This window comes from Coenobita brevimanus, chromosome 23, assembly GCF_032717465.1.
Source record: "Coenobita brevimanus isolate Jiangsu-jjx chromosome 23, ASM3271746v2, whole genome shotgun sequence".
NCBI classification, from domain to species: domain Eukaryota; kingdom Metazoa; phylum Arthropoda; class Malacostraca; order Decapoda; family Coenobitidae; genus Coenobita; species Coenobita brevimanus.
In genome coordinates, this window is record NC_136976.1 from 47,639,516 (window position 1) to 47,660,056 (window position 20,541).

Here is a 20,541-nt window from a genome sequence, read left to right on the forward strand (position 1 = left end):
GTGAGTTGCAGGGTGGGCAGCTAAATGGTAGAGGACAGGGCAACATGGATTTCTTTGTGGCCATCCCTCAAACGTTACAGCAGACCGATTCTTAAAAATATTGACCTGATACAATGTTATGACATTTAAGTACAGTAGATAAAAACCACATACTGTAGCTATATACAGAAATATCCACACAAACAATAATGCCCTCTCAGACAAAAAATAATAATCATCATCATCCAGAATTCCTTTCCATCCTAGGGCAAGGTGAGGAGAAGCAATGCCCAAATAGCCCAAATTTGCCCACTCCAATGGGACACACTTCCATTCACTCATCATTCAAACCCCAAGAATCCTGGCTCTATCTGATATGCCAAAAACATTCACCATGTTTTGTTGCTTCACATAAATGTATCTGATGGAGCCAATCCAGACAATGTCACGTTAAAAAGAGGTGCCAAATCCCTGATCATGCACTTCTCCTCACAATATTCATCCAGCCAGCTTGATCTCATCAGTCTCCTAGCCACACCGATTTCCAAACCTCTCTCCCTCACACACTCATCCACCATAGCCCTCCACCTTCTCCTTGGCCTACCTCGCCTCTTCCCTCCTTCAGATTTGCTCAGATATACCTTTTTCACCATTCTACTATTATCCACTCTCTCCACATGACCATACCATCTCACTACACTCTCTTCGATTCTGGTGTCCACACACTTCCTCACTCCATATCTTTCACGAATCACATTATTTTGTATTCTATCCACTCTCTGTGCTCCACATACATTCCTCAGCAGTCCCATCTCCATTGCTCTCACTCTTGACTTTTCATTTTCATGCCACACCACAGTCTCACAACCACACGTTAAAGTTGGCACTAACACTCCTTCAAGTAAGCCTCGTGCAGCTGGAACACTCAAGTCTCTGTTTCTTATCAAGGCCTTCATTGCACCTGCTACTTTTCTTCCTTGTGTCACTTAACTTTCCACTTCTTTTGCACATTTTCCCCTCTTTTCTATCACTGTACCCAGGTATTTGAACTCTCTCACCAATTCCAGTCTCTCTCCATTCACTGTAACATTGCACTGGGGGTCACCTTCTCTCTCAATAACCATCACTTTACTCTTTCTATATTTACTCTCAAGGCACAGCGCCCACAGACATCAACAAAACTCTGCACTAGTCTACCAAATTCTTGGCCGGTATTTGCAAGCAGTACTGCATCATCAGCATACAACAAATCTGAGATATTCCATCCATCACCATTCATTACCAACACCATCCCACTCTCCATTACTCATGTTTTTACTTCTCTCATCACCCCATCCATATATATACTGTATTGAACAACCATGAGGGCATCACACAACCTTGTCACATGCCCACACCAATCGTGAATCATTCACTTAGATGCCCATTAACCCTTAAACATGCTTCACTACCATCATAAAAACTCTTGAAGGAACCTAACAGCTTACCATCTACACCATACATGCACAAAACTTTCCACAATCCTTCTCTGTCTACTTTGATATATGTTTTTTCCATGAATGCCATAAACACATTGTTTTCTTTCTCACAAACCTTCTCCACTCTCTGTCTCACTGCAAATATTTGATCCACATATCCTCTGTCACTCCTGAAGCCACCCTATTCATCACCCACTAGGACTTCTGATACTTTCTCTGTAATAATTCTTCTATATACCTTTCCTACCACACTCAATAAACTTAAGCAACGATAATTCTTGTACTCACTTTGCTCAAATTTATTTTTGTACAGGGGTACAATCATAGCCTTTTTCCACTCTGCTGGCACAGTTTCACTCATCCATGTCTTCTTACATATCTCCAACAAGCACTTCATTCCACTCTCTCCACTACACTTAACCATCTCTACATTCACCTCATTAACCCCAGCTGCTTTCCCATTTTTTAGTTGCTTCACAGCACTCTTCATCTGTGTGAGTGTCACATTTCCTAGCATTGCATTCCTTCTCTGCAGACCCCCCAAACCAATTGTGTTTACAGCGGTTCTGCTCTCTCTATTCCCATTCATAAGGCTTTCAAAGTATTCCTTCCATCTGGTCCATACTTCATCCCCATGGGTTAATAATCTACCACTTACCTCCTTCACATCTTCACATTTCTTTCCGCTGTCACTTTTACATTTCCGCACCTCCTTCTTGAACAACTTCCTATTTTTAGTGTAATTTGCATTAATTTTTCTTCCTAGATCATCATTTACCTCCTCCTTTTTCCTCTTCACTAATCTCTATATGTGATTCTTGCTCTCAAAATATTCAGTTCTTATTACCACAGCCACTGGTAAGCTGGTGGGCTAGGGGTCCCAGATCCATTGCCTGGACCTGGGACTGTGCAGTGAGTGGAACTTGTGGTATGTCTATCCCCCTTTATAAATACTGACTACGAAAAAATACAAGAATAAGTTTTAAAGTAAGCCTGAGGACTGTAAATCACCTAGGTAGATGAGGGTGGGTTCATGGAATGTGGGAAGTTTCAGGGGAAGAGCAGGGGAAGTCGTTGAGGCATTCAGTAGGAGGTGGGTGGATGTGGCGTGTTTGCAGGAAGTCCAGTACAGGGGTGGATCAGCCAGAAAGACTGTTAGGAAGGACTGTTACTATAAGTTGTTTTGGCAGAGGGGGACAGACAGATATGGGGGTGTTGGTGTAATAGTTGCGGAGAAATGGGTGGAATATGTTATGAATGTTATGATATTAAGCGATAGGATATTGGTAGTGAAAATTCTGTTCGTTAGAAAGATAACTGCAATTATAATGGCATATGATCCACAGGCAGGGTTGGATGAAGTAGAGAAAGATAAATTTTGGGATGATTTAATACGTGTAGTAGGTGGTATGCGGGATGATGAGATAGTGGTTTTGGGAGGGGACTTAAATGGTCATGTAGGTGAAGCAGCACAAAGTTATGAAGGAGTACATGGGGAATGTGCGTATGGTATAAGGAATGCGGAAGTGGAAAGGCTATTCGAGTTTGGGGAGGCAATGGACATGATTGTGTGTAACACATATTTTAGGAAAAGGGAGAGTAGGTTAATTAAGTATGAGTCTGGGGGAAATAGCAGTCAGATAGATTATTTTCTGGTTAGGAGGGCTGATAGAAGGTTAGTGAGGGATGTTAAAGTTATAGGAAGTGAAGAGTGTGTGGAGCAGCACAAACTATTGATTTGTGATGTGGTGCTTAAAGAACGAGTGATGAAAAAGAGGATTTATGTACAGTCGCATTCATAAAAAAGGACTTGCATCTACCCGTTTTGTCTATTGTGGTGTTCATTGTTGGTGATATACGGAACCTTCTGCTTTACTGTCTGGTGCACTGATGATACATACACCAGGCACTAAGTGAAACACTTCTGCATCTCACCAGCAGCAGACACTACAGGAGCTATTACTAGCAGGTGTGGATCCATATTTATGAAAGCGACTGTACCTAAGAGGAAAATATGGAAGGTGGAAAACCAAGCAGTAAGGGATACCTTCTATAGAGAGATGAGGAGAGTGGTGGCTGAACAGGGAGCCGTAGACAGAGGCGTTAATGAACAGTACAGAGCCCTCAAGAACAATCTCTTGAGAGTTACTGATGTAATATGCGGCTGGACAAGAGGACCACCAAGACATAAAGTAACCTGGTGGTGAGATGAGGGTGTAGAAGCTGCAGTTAAGGAGAAAAGAAGGCTTTTCCGGGAATGGAAAAAGGGTGGTAGTAAAGCGGAATACTTGGCTGCCAAGCGTAGGGCTAGAGGAGAGGTATACAGGGCGAAGTCTGAGTCACAGAGACTTTTACTTGATAACCTAAATCATGGGGAAAGGAAAAATATGATATTTAAGGTGGCAGATCAGATGAAGAGGGATAATTGGGATATTATAGGTGAGCAGTGTGTGAAGAATGATGAAGGAAGGGTAGTGGTGAACAGTGAGGATATTAAAGATGCATGGAGAGAGCATTATAGTCGGCTGTTGAATGAGGAGTTTGACTGGGACAGTGAAGGTTTGGAGCCAGCAAATCCAGTGTTTGGCCCTTGGCCTTTGATTGATGATGCTACTGTGAGTGAGGCAATAGGCAGGATGAAGGTGGGGAAGGCAGCAGGTGTGTCTGGGTTGACTGCTGAAATGTTGAAGGCCTCAGGTGATACAGGGGTGAAGTCAGTCACTGACCAGTTAAATATGATTATTTCTGAGTGTGTTGCCCCAGATGATTGGCTGAAGAGTGAAACTGTAAACGTGTATAAAGAGAAGGGTGATGCCCTGGAAAGAGGAAATTATAGAGGTATAAAGCTTTTAAATCAGATAATGAAGGTAATGGAAAGAGTTCTGGAAGGCATGATTAAAGAAAGAGTGAATATTGATGAGATGCAGTTTGGGTTTATGCGAAGTAGGGGGACCACTGATGCCATATTCACTGTTCGACAGCTTCAGGAAAATTATATATTGGTAAGAAAAGGGATCTGTATTTTATTTTTGTTGATTTGGAAAAGGCCTTTGACAGAGTCCCTAGTAAGGTGGTGAATGGGCAATGAGAAAGCTTGGCTTGGAGGAGTGGCTGGTTAGGGTGGTTATGGCTATGTATGTGGGTGCTCGCACCCAGGTAGGAGCGAATGGAGATTTGAGTGATGAGTTTTCCGTGAACATTGGTGTGCATTAGGGGTCAGTTTTGAGTCCCATGTTGTTTATCATGGTACCTGAAGCCCTTTTACGTGACTTCAGAAACAGACTCCCGTGAGAGATGTTGTATGCTGATGACTTGGTGCTGACTGCAGAGAACAAAAGGGAGGCGGAGGAAAGGTTTAGGAAGTGGAGACATGGTAAGGGGCACAAGGGCTTAAGGGTAAATACAGATAAAACAAAAGTGATGATATCTAGGGTTGGTGGTGGTACTGTCAAAGACAAGGGAGAGTGACCATGCGCAGTTTGCCACAAGGGCGTGGGAAGTAATTTCATCTTGTGCAGTGTTTATGATAAATGGGTGCACAAGAGATGTAGTGGTATCAGAGGTAGACTGCGAGATAATGCTGATTTTATGTGCACGGCGTGTCGGGGAGAGCAGGTGGAGGTCGTCAGGCACGAAAGGATTGAACTTCCCGGTGAATCTCTTGTGTGGAAGAGTTTTGTTATTTGGGAGACATGTTGTGTGCTGGAGGTGCAGCTGGAGCTAGCTTTGTGGCAAGTGGTTGGAAGAAGTTCAGGGAGCTCTTGCCTCTCCTGACACTGAGAGGACTCTCCCTACGTGCTAAGGGGTCTTTGTATGCAGCATGTGTTAGGAGTTTAATGCTGTATGGTAGTGAGACCTGGGCAGTAAAGGACGAGGATATTTGCAGGCTCAGATGGACAGAAATGACAATGATTGGGTGGATGTGTTGTGCGTCCCTGTGTGCAAGGTCTGAGGGGGCTGGGTTTACGATGGAAGAGTTGAGAGGTAGGATGGGACTGGAGTGTATTGGTGGTGTGATGAGGAGAGGTAGATTGAGATAGTTTGGGCATGTGGAGAGGATGGGGGATGATAATTGGGTGAGGAAGGTGAGAAATATTAATACTGGGGGTGGGGTTATGAGGGGTAGACTGAGAAAGACATGGGACGAGGTCATTAAGTGTGACCTCAGGGTTAAGGGACTGAACAGAGAGGCTGAAACAGATCGTGCAGCATGGAAAGCCGCCATTAGGTGATCAAGGCCAATGCATGCAAGCATGTTGGAGCCTTTAACCCCTTAACCGCGGGGCTTCACTTTCGTGACACTCGAGCGCAATAGATCTTACTGCGGGGCGTCACTTTTGTGATTCTGTGTTATTTTGAATTCTCCCAGGCTTTCAAGTGGTGGCTTGTATCATCTGTCAGTATTGCCAGTGTCCAACAATAGTCAGCGCTGCTAATGTCATCTGTACTCCCATCCATTGTTGACAATTTAGCCATATTTCCCTGTTCTTGACTCCCCTCCCTACCTCCCCTCCATTACCCTCTCCTCTCGCCTGCCCGGCCGCGCTGCGCTAAGCAGATCTTCCCCGGATTTTTCCACCGATTCATCCATTGAAATGAGCCCTATGCCCTATTCTTGTAAAATAATATATACAAAAAAGAAGTAAGGTAACTGATAGTGTCATACACCTGGAATTGGCTAATTATCACCTGGCAACACCCCACATGCACTCGTTCGCTAATACGGCCATACCACGTTGAGTACACCGCTTCCCATCTGATCAGCGAAGTTAAGCAACGTTGGGTCTGGTTAGTACTTGGATGGGTGACCGCCTGGGAACACCAGATGCTGTTGGCATCCCTACATGTCAAGTGGGGTTGGTGGAGGATTAGTGCCCCTCCCTGTAAAACAATTAACTCTAAGCTCTTGGCCACCCCGTTTGGGATACAGGGCATCTGGCAATGAATGAAAAAAAAAAAAAAAATTCCCCTTGAAATATGCCATATGATCTATTCTCTTAATAAAAATATATATAAGAAAGGAAGGGAGAAGCCTAAGTGATATTTACATTCACCTGGAACTACCTAATTTATTATGTACAGTATTATCTAGATTTCCTACCAATCATTTCATAGCATATAAATTACCAGCTGTCACCACACTGATATTGTCAACCCTTGGCTGCACAAATACGCCGCGTCATTCAGTTCCTTGTCGTCCTCTGAGGTGAAATCATGTCGGACTCGTGCCCCGCCAGTTCCACTGCTTCTGTGCCCACTGCAAAGTATCGCTGTGGCCTCTACCCCTAGAAAACCTCGTGTGGGAAGCAGTAAAGGACTAAGTGACTCTGCAGTTGAATGTGAACTGGCTGAATTATCTATGATAATGATGGATAGTGACTCTGACCTTTTGGGTGAATCGTGTGACGAGCCTGGGGAGGAAATCGTGACAGAAACTGCCAGTACAAGTGCTTCAGTGTCCCCAAGTTCGTCCTAGCTCCAAGGGAAAGGAGCCCTTAGTGGAGCAAGGGAAGGAATTTGGGAAGGGAGTGAAGAGGAGGCGGGTTAGCCCCGGAACAATGGCCCCGCGTGACCCAGCCCGCCATGAGTCCCGAAGTGAATCACCTCCCCACCCTCCCAGCCCCACTTAACTAATTTCTTCCTCCTCTTCAGCGGAAATTTCTCCTGAGTCTTCATCATCGAAGTCTCCATCAGTACCTACAGTGAAGGCAGGCCATAGGGGACGAGGTAAATCCCTGATTTGTCGTAAAAGTAGAGTAGCAACTAGAGTAAGGGCTGTTAGTGCTACATGGCAACCTAGGGTCAGTCAGAGTGACCTTGAAATGGCCCAGTCTGCCTCACAGCCACCCTCCACCCTCACCCACCCTACACTGCCACGAGAGGGAACCCTGGACGCCTTCATGTGGACGGAAGGTTCCGATTTCGTCCCTGAACAGCTCCAGTTTGACGAAAGTTCCTCAGGGATACAGCCTGCCTTCACTCTTGACGAGGATGTTGAGTGTGTGGACTTCCTTTTGGCCTTCCTCGATGACGAAGTCATGCAGCACGTATGTGATGAGACCAACAGGTATGAGTCACAACGTGCTGCAAGTGGTGCAGGTGCAACGAAAGTGCAAGAGTGGACCGTGCTTGGAGTGCAGGAGCTGTATGTGTTCTTCGCCCTCATGCTTCTCATGCCACATTCAATGAAGCATGAGTTGGAAGATTGCTGGTCCATGGACCCCTTACTACCCTCACCCACCTTCAATAAGTACATGGCCAGAGATCGCCTCTGTAACATCATGGGAAACCTGCACTTCACCAACAACCGTGTATCTTCCCAGACTGACCCACTCTGGAAGATCTGAGAGATTCTGAACAGAACGAAGGATAAATTTATGTCATTCTTCCACCCATTTCAGATGGTTGTCATAAACGAATCCTTGGTTTTGTTCAGAGGACGTCCGAGGTTCGTACAGTACATTCCAAGCAAACGTCATCACTTTGGAATCAAGTTCCTTGTACTGTGTGACTGTAAGACGGGGTACATCCTCGACTTCGTCATCTATTCAGCCAGCACTGTCGATCTGGACAAAACACACCCCCTTGGCTTCTCAGGCTGTGTAGTGAAAGGGCTGCTTGAAAGGTATTTTGGTGGGAATCATGTGCTGTATACTGACATCTATTATACAGCACCAAAACTTGCTGAATACCTTTCAGAGCACGGCATCAGCTCCTGCGGCACTGTCAAGAGCAATCATGCCGACTTCCCCAAATTCCCAGAGGCAGGAAACTCGCAGCGAGGAAGCGTGCACCTACGCAAATCTGAGAAGATGCTGGCAATATGGTGGCATGACAAGAGGGTCGTGCAGATGCTCACCACCGTATATAAGGGGGAAATGACAGACAGTGGGAAAGTCGACCGTAGGACAGGCGAACCTGTGATGAAACCTGATGATGTCATCGACTATAATATCAACATGCGGCTGGTGGACAAGTCCGACATGATGACTGGAGAGATCGACTGCCTCAGGAAGAACACTAGGTGGTACAGGAAAGTGTTTCTGCATCTCATTGACATGACGATGCTGAACACCTTCATCCTGTACAAGATGAAGGTAATGCCACCCAAGTCCTCCCTGAGGTTGTTCGCCAGGACTTGTGTTCAGCAGCTGCCTGAGAGGTATGGTGACAGCAGCAGCTCCAAGGCACCATTCTGTAAGTCTTCCTGACAGACTTGAGCAGAGGGCGTACATGGATCGGCACAGACTGGTGCAAATGCCTGCCACAACGAAGAGGAAGGCTGCGATCCGCAGGTGCCAGGTGTGTGCACATACCACCAGATGCACACCAGAGCACAAACGCATTTCTTGGCAGTGCGCTGAGTGCCAGGTTCCCCTCTGCGTACCCTGGTTCTTTGATTACCACAGCCTGAAGCAGTTCTATTACACTGCAAGTCTATCTATCTATCTATTGCCAGACGCCTCAATCCCGTTCGGGGTGGCCACAAACAAATCACCTCCACGTCGCCCTGTCCCCCGCCATTTCACTGCCCCGCTCCCAACTCACATCCCCCTCTCTCATATACCTCTCCACTCCATCCCTCCATCTCGTCCTCGGCCTTCTCCTCCCTCTTCCCCCCTCCACCTCACTCACATACACTCTCTTCGTCTGTCTTTCACCCTCCATCCTATCCACATGGCTAAACCACCTCAGTGTATTCCTCCTAACGATTCCCATCACATCAACATCCACACCACAATGCTCCTTTATATCCTCATTTGTCAGCCTGTCTCTCCATGTGACTCCACAGGCTCCACTTAAATAACTCATTTCCATTGCTCTCACTCTTGATTTGTGTCCTTCCAGCAACGTTCAAGCTTCACTTCCATACGTTAGAGTTGATATCACAATACTGTCATGTAGTAACTTTTTCACTTCCATGCTCACTTCCCTGTTTCTTATCACTGCTTTCAAGGAACCAGCAACCTTTCTTCTGCTGTACCCTTTCAAGCACTTCACCCTCCAAACCTCCATCCTTACTCATCACACTACCCACGTACTTAAACGTACTCACATTTTCCAATTCCTCACCATCCAACCTCACTGTACATTCACTGACTTCACCTCTCTCGAAGACCATCGCTTTAATCTTCCCTACATTCACCTTTAGATTCTGTTTCTTACACACTCTCCCAAACTCATCCACCAAGCCTTTCAGCTCTGCTTCGTCTTCACTCAACAACACAGTATCATCAGCAAACAACAGTACAGGGAGTTTCCAAACACTACCCTCTCTCACCAGGGCCACTCCAACATCCACTACCCTACCTTGTACCTCTTTTATTAACCCATCCATGTATAGGCTGAACAACCATGGAGACATGACACATTCCTGTTTCAACCCAACCTTCAAAGAGAAAAATTCACTCAGTTCACCATCCACACGCACTGCAGCCTTAGCACCATCGTACATACTCTTCACAGCATTCAACAACTTCCCATCTACTCCAAATAGTCTTAATACTTTCCACAATCCTTGTCTATCCACCCTGTCATATGCTTTCTCCAAATCCATGAAAGCTGCAAACAACTTCTTTCCCTTGTCTAGAAATTTTTCCACTAAAGATCTAAGAATGAATATCTGATCTACACAACTTCTTCCCTTCCTAAAGCCTCCCTGTTCTTCTCCAACTAAATCCTCTGTTCTTTCTCTAACTCTGTCAATAAGTATCCTATCATACACTTTTCCTATTATACTAAGAAGAGAAATACCCCTATGATTACCACACACTTCTTTTTCCCCTTTTCCTTTGTACAAGGGAATAATTATATCCGACTTCCAATCCTCCGGGACTCTACCTTCCTCCCGGGCCAATCTACACATTTTCCACATCCACTCTACTACTATCTCTCCCCCATGCTTCAGCATTTCACCACACACTCCATCAATTCCTGGGGCTTTCCCCAATTTAACTTTCTTCATTGCTTCCACAACTTCTACCCTACTGATTTCTTCCTGTCTTCTCACCTCCCTCCTTCTCCCAGCCATTCCCAAGCCACTTATACTCGTATTACTTCCATCCTCTATGTTCAATAATTCCTTAAAGTGTTCTCTCCATCTGCTCACTTTTTCTCCCTTCTCCACTAGTAATCCACCATTTTTATCTTTCACTCCCCTGCTAACTTCACTTCCACCCTGTCTTACTCTTTTCACCTCTGTCCAGAACATTTTCTTACAGTGTCTCCACTTTACACTCAAGTTCCTTCCAAATTCCTCATCCGCTCTCTTGTTACTCTCTCTTACTAATCTTTTCACCTCTCTCTTTCTTTCTACATATAACTCTCTCTTCCGCCTCTCAACTTCTTCCACGCCCCTATTTCTCATCCATTCATTGTATGCTTTCTTCTTTTGTGCCACAGCCTGTCTCACCTCTTCATTCCACCACGCTGTTCCTTGCACACCCCTCCGTCTTCTCTTCATCCCACACACCACATCACATGCTGCACATATTTCTTCTGTGAATATCCTGCACACACCTTCCACGTCCCCCATCTGCTCGAATCATATTTGCCCAATCGTTCCTCCACTTCTCTCTTATATTCTGCCTTTTTCTCATCCTCTTGTAACCTTTCCACTCTCCTTACAAATACTCCTTCTTCCCGTCCTTCCTTTCTTCTACTTCTCCATCTTAATTGGATCTTGATTCTGGCCACCACCAAGTAGTGGTCAAAAAGTCCACTCCCCCAACCTCTATAAGCTCTTGCATCCATTACATATTTTCGCATCCTTTCATCCACACACACATAATCTATCATTGCCATCCTTTCATTCAGTTCACCACCCACCCTTCTCATCACTCGCCATGTATACCTGTGGATCATTTTGTGCCTGAAGAGGGTATTGGCTATCATCAACCCCCTCCCAGCACAAATGTCCACTAACGCACTGCCAGTCTCATCTATCTCAGCAGGCACACCCCACTCGCCAACTATTCCATCCACCTTCACATTCCCTACTTTACCATTCATATCACCGATCAAAAACACTCTCTCATTCCTTCCAAACTTTTCCATGCACACTTCCACATTTGTCCAGAACTCTTCTCTCACTCTGCTTGCACGATCTTGCACTGGCGTATACACACACACAATTGCACACACTGCAAGTGGAAAATGTAAATAATGTGTAAATAGCAAGTGTAAGCAATGGATGTAAATATGATTGAATGGTGGAATATAGTTTTACAAGTTACTGCAGGTGACAGTGCATAACACAGTGCAAGTAAAATAGAAGTGTAAATATTGAAAATACAATAGAAAATGTAAACAGAAATGTAACTAATTAGTAATATAAGAATACAAGTACACATACTTGAAGTAATGACAGTGAAAGTGAAACCTTGGCTCTCTACGTAGTTTACTGAAAGAGAAAGTGAATGCCTGGAGTGACAATAAACTACTATTACTGAAGGAAACTTATGTATAAATAATGTATACATATATAAGTGTAATAAAGTAATAGGAATATAAAGTGTGAGTGTTTTTATGAATAATAAATGACAGAATACCAGCAGGGAACGAGGACAGGTGGGAAGCTCGTACGCGCTCATAATTTACATTGCTTTCACAGTGTTTTTTTTTGGAGTATGGATTCCAAACTACTTGAAAATCACAGAATAGTGTTTCTAGTGATAATATCAGGCTGTGGTAATCATATTATGGGGTGTCGGGAAGTGTAAAGTGAAGACTTCATTACCCAACTTCAGAAGTATCCACAAGTCCTACGGTTGTTGACAAAGGTTCAACAAACATCCCAGGAGAAAGCTGAAGGTATGTGCCATAAGCATATGTAATTACAATATTCTAGGGCTAATAACTGATTTTTGGTAAATATTTGTAAAAAGTCAGTCGGAGCACGAATATCCCCGCAGGACACACAAGGAGCGGCGAAAACATCCCCACAATGTAGGGGTTAAAAACAAAACAAAACGAAATGAAACCCATCCTCCAACCACTCTAGGCACTTCTTCCTCTTTACCTCCACTGCTCTCCTAACTTCATCATCTCACCATTCCTTAACTTTCTTATTTGTTGTTACTCTTGCCACACCACACACTGCTTTGGCATTCCTTACTAAGCAATTCCTATATGCATTCCACAGGCTGTCCAGATCCATTTCATTCCAATTCACTGATTCCAACTCCTCCCCTACTTTGGTCCGTATTCATCCGCCATTTCTTTGACCCCCAGCTTCTCGACTTTTAGTCTGTCTCCTTGGCTGCTCAGGGCTCTTGTTAACTGCCGATGGTTGCGAGCCATTTGGCTCCTAAGTTTTCAGATTTACGAGCCAAATAAATATTTAGTAGCCAAATTGACTACGAGCCAAAATATTTTACAAGCAATAAATATACTTATTTATTTATTTGCTGTGAAGAGTATGTACGATGGTGCGAAGGCTGCAGTTCGTGTGGATGGTGAACTAAGTGAATTTTTCTCTTTGAAAGTTGGGTTGAAACAGGGATGTGTCATGTCTCCATGGTTGTTCAATCTGTACATGGATGGGGTAATAAAAGAGGTACAAGGTAGGGTAGTGGATGTTGGAGTGGCCCTGGTGAGAGAGGATAGTGTTTGGAAACTCCCTGTACTGTTGTTTGCAGATGATACTGTGTTGTTGAGTGAAGACGAAGGGGAGCTGCAAGGCTTGGTGGATGAGTTTGAGAGAGTGTGTAAGAAACGGAACCTAAAGGTGAATGTAGGGAAGAGTAAAGTGATGGTCTTTGAGAGAGGTGAAGTTAGTGAATGTACAGCGAGGTTGGATGGTGAGGAATTGGAAAATGTGAGTACGTTTAAGTATTTGGGTAGTGTGATGAGTAAGGATGGAGGTTTGGAGGGTGAAGTGCTTGAAAGGGTACAGCAGGGAAGAAAGGTTGCTGGTTCCTTGAAAGCAGTGATAAGGAACAGGGAAGTGAGCATGGAAGTGAAAAAGTTACTACATGACAGTATTGTGATACCAACTCTAACGTACGGAAGTGAAGCTTGGACATTGTTGGAAGGACACAAGTCAAGAGTGAGAGCAGTGGAAATGAGTTATTTAAGAGGAGCCTGTGGAGTCATGTGGAGAGACAGGCTGACGAATGAGGATATAAAGGAGCGTTGTGGTGTGGATGTGGATGTGATAGGAAGCGTTATGAGGAACACACTGAGGTGGTTTGGCCATGTGGAGAGGATGGAGGGTGAAAGACTGACGAAGAGAGTGTATGTGAGTGAGGTGGAGGGGGGAGGAGGGAGGGGGAGGCCGAGGATGAGATGGAGAGATGGGGTGGAGAGGTATATGAGAGAGGGGGGTGTGAGTTGGGAGCAGGGCAGTGAAATGGCGAGGGACAGGGCGACTTGGAGGCGATTTGTTTGTGGCCACCCCAAACGGGATTGAGGCGTCTGGCAATAGATAGATAGATAGATTTATTTACACATTGTCTATTTTTAAACATTCACAATGGCACGAAGTTAGTTTGGGGATAAACCTAGAGAGGCGAGACTGAGATGATTTGGACATTTGCGGAGGAGGGATGAGGAGTATGTCAGGAGGAGGATGCTGGAAATGGAGTTACCAGGCAGAAGAAAGAGAGGAAAGCCAAAAAGAAGGTTTATGGATGCAGTGAAGGAGGACATGCGGGTGGTAGGTGTAAGAGAAGAAGATGCAGAAGACAGAGTAAGATGGAGACGGGTGATCCGCTGTGGCAACCCCTAAAGGGAGAGCCGAAAGGAGAAGAAGAAGAAGACAATGGCAACAAGGAAAGACTTAATAATTGAACACAAAGTGCTTTTTTGTTCATTTAAGTGAGATTTACTTATTGTGTGGTTTACTGGGTTTTGAAGTGGATGTATTTTCTCCTCGCCAAAAGGCAACTTGCATGCAAAATTTGTTCGCCGAAATTAAAAAATACTCGCATTTGCGAGCTGTGGGTCGCCAAACAAGAGCCCTGCTGCTGCTCTCTCTCCTGGTCCACCTCATTCCTTTAAGCTTGATCTTGCATATCACAATCATATGATCTGACAGACCTCCAGATCGTCCTCTCACTGCCCTCGTATCAGCAACCATTCCCAGCATCCATCTCTCTACGAGTATGTAATCTATCAGGGTTCTTTCAACATGATCCCCGTTCCCTCTATATCATGTACTGTATATTTATGAGCATCTTTGGTTTGTGTTTGAAATAAAGGTTACAAATGCACAACTCCCTTTCCTGACACATATCCTTCAATCACTTCCAGTTACCATTTTCTCCTGGTACTCCATTACAGCCCATTATATCATCCTACTCTGACTACATTCATAATACCCTGTAGATTATTCTATTAATTTACAACCATTTTGGAAACATTTAAGGCATTTAAAGTTATAAAAAAATCGATATACTATTGCCTATAATTTTTTCTCCATTTTGTTTAGATTTTACCAGAAAGAAGCCATTTCAAAAATTTGTTGATGAATTGTAATAAGCCACAGGACGGGTCTGGAAAGCTAAAAACCTCATTGACAGGTGTGCCAGACACTTATCAAGTCTAGAAGAAAAAACAACAGATTTCCAAAATCTATCTATCTATCTATTGCCAGACGCCTCAATCCCGTTTGGGGTGGCCACAAACAAATCGCCTCCAAGTCGCCCTGTCCCCCGCCATTTCACTACCCTCCTCCCAACTCACACCCCCCTCTCTCATATACCTCTCCACCCCATCCCTCCATCTCATCCTCGGTCTCCCCCTCCCTCTTCCACCCTCCACCTCACTCACATACACTCTCTTCGTCAGTCTTTCACCCTCCATCCTCTCCACATGGCCAAACCACCTCAGTGTGTTCCTCACAACGCTTCCTATCACATCCACATCAACACCACAACGCTCCTTTATATCCTCATTCGTCAGCCTGTCTCTCCACGTGACTTCACAAGCTCCTCTTAAATAACTCATTTCCACTGCTCTCACTCTTGACTTGTGTCCTTCCAACAACGTCCAAGCTTCACTTCCGTACGTTAGAGTTGGTATCACAATACTGTCATGTAGTAACTTTTTTACTTCCATGCTCACTTCCCTGTTTCTTATCACTGCTTTCAAGGAACCAGCAACCTTTCTTCCCTGCTGTACCCTTTCAAGCACTTCACCCTCCAAACCTCCATCCTTACTCATCACACTATCCAAATACTTAAACGTACTCACATTTTCCAATTCCTCACCATCCAACCTCGCTATACATTCACTGACTTCACCTCTCTCAAAGACCATCACTTTACTCTTCCCTACATTCACCTTTAGGTTCCGTTTCTTACACACTCTCTCAAACTCATCCACCAAGCCTTGCAGCTCCCCTTCATCTTCACTCAACAACACAGTATCATCTGCAAACAACAGTACAGGGAGTTTCCAAACACTATCCTCTCTCACCAGGGCCACTCCAACATCCACTACCCTACCTTGTACCTCTTTTATTACCCCATCCATGTACAGATTGAACAACCATGGAGACATGACACATCCCTGTTTCAAACCAACTTTCAAAGAGAAAAATTCACTTAGTTCATCATCCACACGCACTGCAGCCTTAGCACCATCATACATACTCTTCACAGCATTCAACAACTTCCCATCTACTCCATATATTCTTAACACTTTCCACAATCCTTGTCTATCCACCCTGTCATATGCTTTCTCCAAATCCATGAAAGCCGCATACAACTTCTTTCCCTTCTCTAGAAACTTTTCCACCAAAATCATCAGAGAAATTACCAATATGCCGGGAATCGAACCCGGGACTCTCAGGTGAGAGCCAGGCAGCATACCACTACACCACGACCAGGTAAAAGTTAACTCACGTTGTCACAATTGCTTCACTGTGACTTGCCGTAAGTGCTTGGGATAGATTAAAATGCATCTACTTGCCCGAGTGCCAGGGGGTTAACTCACCCTCTTCAAGCCCACAGTGGGGGGCGGAGGGACATTGGTTACAAGATTGTGACAACGTGAGTTAACTTTTACCTGGTCGTGGTGTAGTGGTATGCTGCCTGGCTCTCACCTGAGAGTCCCGGGTTCGATTCCCGGCATATTGGTAATTTCTCTGATGATTTTTCCTGTGTAAAAATACAGGTTCTCTCTTCAAATTTCCAAAAACTGAAAAACTGGCCTTGGTGCTGTCCTGGAAGGGGACTTAATATATTACCTATCTATCTATTGCCAGACACCTCAATCCTGTAAGGGGTGGCCACAAACAAATTGCCTCCATGTCATCTTGTCCAATGCCACTTCACTGCCTTGCTTCCAGCTCACACCCCCCTCTCTCATATATTACTCCACTCCATCCCTCCATCTCATCCTCAGCCTCCCCCTCCCCCCCGTCCACCTCACTCGCATACACTCTCCTTGTCAGTCTCTCACTCCCCCTTCCTCTCCACATTGCCATATCACCTCAGTGTATTTCTCCTAATGCTTTCTATCACATCCACATCCAAACAGGCTTCTCTTAAATAACTCATTTCCACTGCTCTCACTCTTGACTTCTGTCCCTCCAGCAAGGTCCAAGCTTCACTTCCATACATTAGAGTTGGTATCACAATACAGTACTGTCCTGTAGTAACTTTTTCACTTCTATGCTCACTTCCCTGTTTCTTATCACTGCTTTCAAGGAACCAGCAACCTTTCTTCCTTGTTGTACCCTTTCAAGCACTTCATCCTCTAAACTTCCATCCTTACTCATCATACTACCTAAGTACTTAAACGCACTCACATTTTCCATTTCCTCCTCCTCCAACCTCACTGTACATTGACGGACTCTCACTTCTCTTGAAGACCATAACTTTACTCTTCCCTACATTCACCTTTAGATTCCGTTTCTTACACACTTTCCCAAACTCATCCACAAGCCTTGCAGCTCCCCTTTGTCTTTTTTTAACAATACAGTATCATCTGCAAACAACAGTACAGGGAGTTTCCAAACAATACCCTCTCTCATTAGGGTCACCCCACCATCCCCTACCCTACCTTGTATCTCTTTTGTAACCTCATCCATATACAGATTGCACAACCATGGGGACATGACATCCCTGTTTCAATCCAACATTCAAACAGAAAAACTTACTCAGTTCACAATCCTCACACACTGTTACCTTGGCACCCTCATACATACTCTTCATGGCATTCAGCAACTTCCCATTTACTCCATATATCCTTAACACTTTCCACAATCCTAGTCTATCCACCCCATCATGTGCTTTCTCCAAAGCCATGAAGGCTGCATACAACTTCATTCCCTTCTCTAGAAACTTTTCCACTAAAGATCTATGAATGAATATCTGATATATACAACCTCTTCCCTTCCTAAAACCTCCCACTTTTTCTCTAACTAATTCCTTTGTTATTTCCCTAACTCGGTTAATAACTATCCTACCATATACTTTTCCTATCACACTAAGAAGGCAAATGCCCCCATGATTACCATATACTTCTTTTTTCCCCTTTTCCTTTGTACCGCGGAAAAATCATACCTGACTTCTAATCCTCCTGGACTTTACCTACCTCCCTGGCCAATCTGCACATCTTCCATATCCATTCTACTACTATCTCTCCCCAATGCTTCAGCATTTCACCATACACTCCATCAATTCCTGGGGTTGTCCCCATTTTGGCTTTCTTCATTGTTTCCATTTCTTCCATCCTACTGATTCCTTCCTCTCTTCTCACCTCCCTACTCCTCCCAGCCATTCCCCAGCCATGTATACTTGCATTACTTTCATTCTCTATATTCAACAACTCCTTACAGTGTTCTCTCCATCCGCTCACATTTTCTCCTCCTCCACTAGCAATATACCATTTTTATCTTTCATTCCCCGACTTACTTCTTTATCACCTTGTCTAACTCTCTCTACCTCTTTCCAGAACATTTTCTTACATTCCCTCCACTTTACACTTAAATTCCTCATCCACTCTCTTCTTACTTTCTTTTACTAATCTTTTGACCTCTCTCCTCTTCTCTACATATAACTCTTTCTTCTGTCTCTCAAATTCCTCCACGCCCCCGTTTTTCATCCTCTCACTAAATGCTTTCTTCTTTGGCGTCACAGCCTGTCTCACTTCTTCATTCCACCATGCTGTTCCATGCACTCCCTTTCATCTTCTCTTCACCTAACACACCACCTCACATGCTGCACAGATTTTTTCTGTGAATATCTTGCACACTCCTTCCACGTCCCCCATCTGCTCTACATCATATTTACCCAATTACTCCTCCACTTCTCTCTTATATTCTGCCTTTTTTCCATCCTCTTGCAACCTTTCTACCCTCCATGTACACACTACTTCTCCTGTTGTTCCCTTGTTCTCCTCCTCCATTTCATTTGAACCTTGACTTTTACCACCACCATGTGGTGGTCAGAGAGTCCACTCCCCCAATCTTTATATGTTTTTGCATCCATTACCTCTCTACAATTAAAGGGATAAAGTGCATTACCATATGATTTGATTTAAAAACACAAGTTGCTATCTCATCCCAAAAAGCACCTTTAGTGTATTCTGAGATGGTTTACTAACCAGCAAATACAAAAACCAGCAACTGCAAAGCTGCGGTTTGTGTGGGCTGACTATATTTTTTACGCGTAATTGAATCATCTTGTACTTTCTTATTGTAACTGAAAGCTTGACTGGTTTTGTCCCTAGACATACTACTACTAAATTTCAATCATTTCATTCCTGGCTCCCAGATTTCCACACATTTTTCCGATCATTCCCCATTTAGTTTTTCTGCAGTCTATAAATCATAAGGACAGAGAAACACAAAGCAAGATGAGAGTTACAGCAATCTCCACCTCTGCTGATGCTAAGTATAAAATACAAGGATGCATTTACCGCCCATAACTTTTAGATAAACCAAACTTTCCAAAGACCAGATGCTTTTGTGTTAACTGAGAAATTAGGTCTTTGCATGACTACTAACCAAAGTGGACTTATCATGCTTCTATATTTTGTCATACTCATTAAATACTTACATTCTTCTCCAATGGTGCAGTCTTGAAGTGGGTATCCATGAAATGTGCTCCAGCTAGAAGTTTCTCAAAGTTTTCATAGCCTATATGGAGCGCGATGGAGAGACCAATGGCAGACCAAAGAGAGTACCGACCTCCTACCCAGTCCCAGAACTCAAACATGTTAGCCTCGTCAATTCCAAAGTCCTTCACCTTCGGTCCATTTGTAGACAGTGCAACGAAGTGCTTGGCTACAGTTGAGGGCTGTGGAAGAGAATAATAATATTATGGAAAGAACATGGGCAATTATGGGGGAAAAAAAAAATACATGTAGTAGGCAAATGATGTAATAAGAGTACATGGGGTAGAGAAGTGAAAGAAGGTGTGAGAGAGAATAACATCAGTATGAAGAGAAAGCACTGGAGTAAAAGCAAAATAATACAGATACTATCCAAGTGCACTAATCCCTTCTCGGGATCTCCTGACAGGAAACAATTAGTGATCTAGTATGTTAAGGCCCATTAAGGTGTACTTCTGAAGGATGGTTGTGGTTTGTTGCTCAAGTGATGCCACTTTAGGGAGAGAGGCTGATCACACTTGTCTTCAGTGTCTGGACTGAACAGCCTTGCCCCAAGCTCCTTTGTTCCTGATGAAGCAATGAAGGGTTGGATGATAGGATGAATGGAGACAATTGTGACAGGGTCTTACCAAAATTTTAGCCAAAACTGGTATGGCTTTTGTCTCTGCATTGTATGTTGACAACTTTAAAAAGGAAAAAAAAAAAAAAAGTATTGGAAAGGGGAGGGGGGGAGGGGGGAGGGGGGAGGGAGGGAGGGAGGGAGGGAGGGAGGGAGGGAGGGAGGGAGGGAGGGAGAGAGAGAGAGAGAGAGAGAGGCATACAGAAAAACCTCACTAGAACGGACGAATTGGGGCCCAAGCCATTAAAAAAAAATAAATAAATAAAACTCCAATAAAAGCAACATGTGGACTTCCCCCTGCATCATGGCCACCATCCTGCTTCACCCCACCAGTTCCATTTAACTTAGGGCAATATCCTATTTGCCTCTTAACTTTTCTCCAATGCCACTATACATAAT

At 44.2% G+C, this 20,541-nt stretch overlaps 1 protein-coding gene and 1 non-coding gene across 2 annotated transcripts in view; one reads left to right on the plus strand and one right to left on the minus strand.

Moving 5' to 3' along the window:
- Window positions 1–20,541, minus strand: part of Pgi (glucose-6-phosphate isomerase) — a 256,703-nt gene that overhangs the window by 106,479 nt on the left and 129,683 nt on the right. The window contains exon 6 of the mRNA XM_080267251.1: window positions 19,469–19,708. Within this exon, the coding sequence (XP_080123377.1) occupies window positions 19,469–19,708 (240 nt within the window). The remainder of the gene's footprint in view (window positions 1–19,468; window positions 19,709–20,541) is intronic.
- On the plus strand, window positions 6,176–6,294 carry LOC145393093 (5S ribosomal RNA). Its single transcript, XR_013896111.1, has one exon. It is a non-coding gene; the product is annotated as a 5S ribosomal RNA (ribosomal RNA).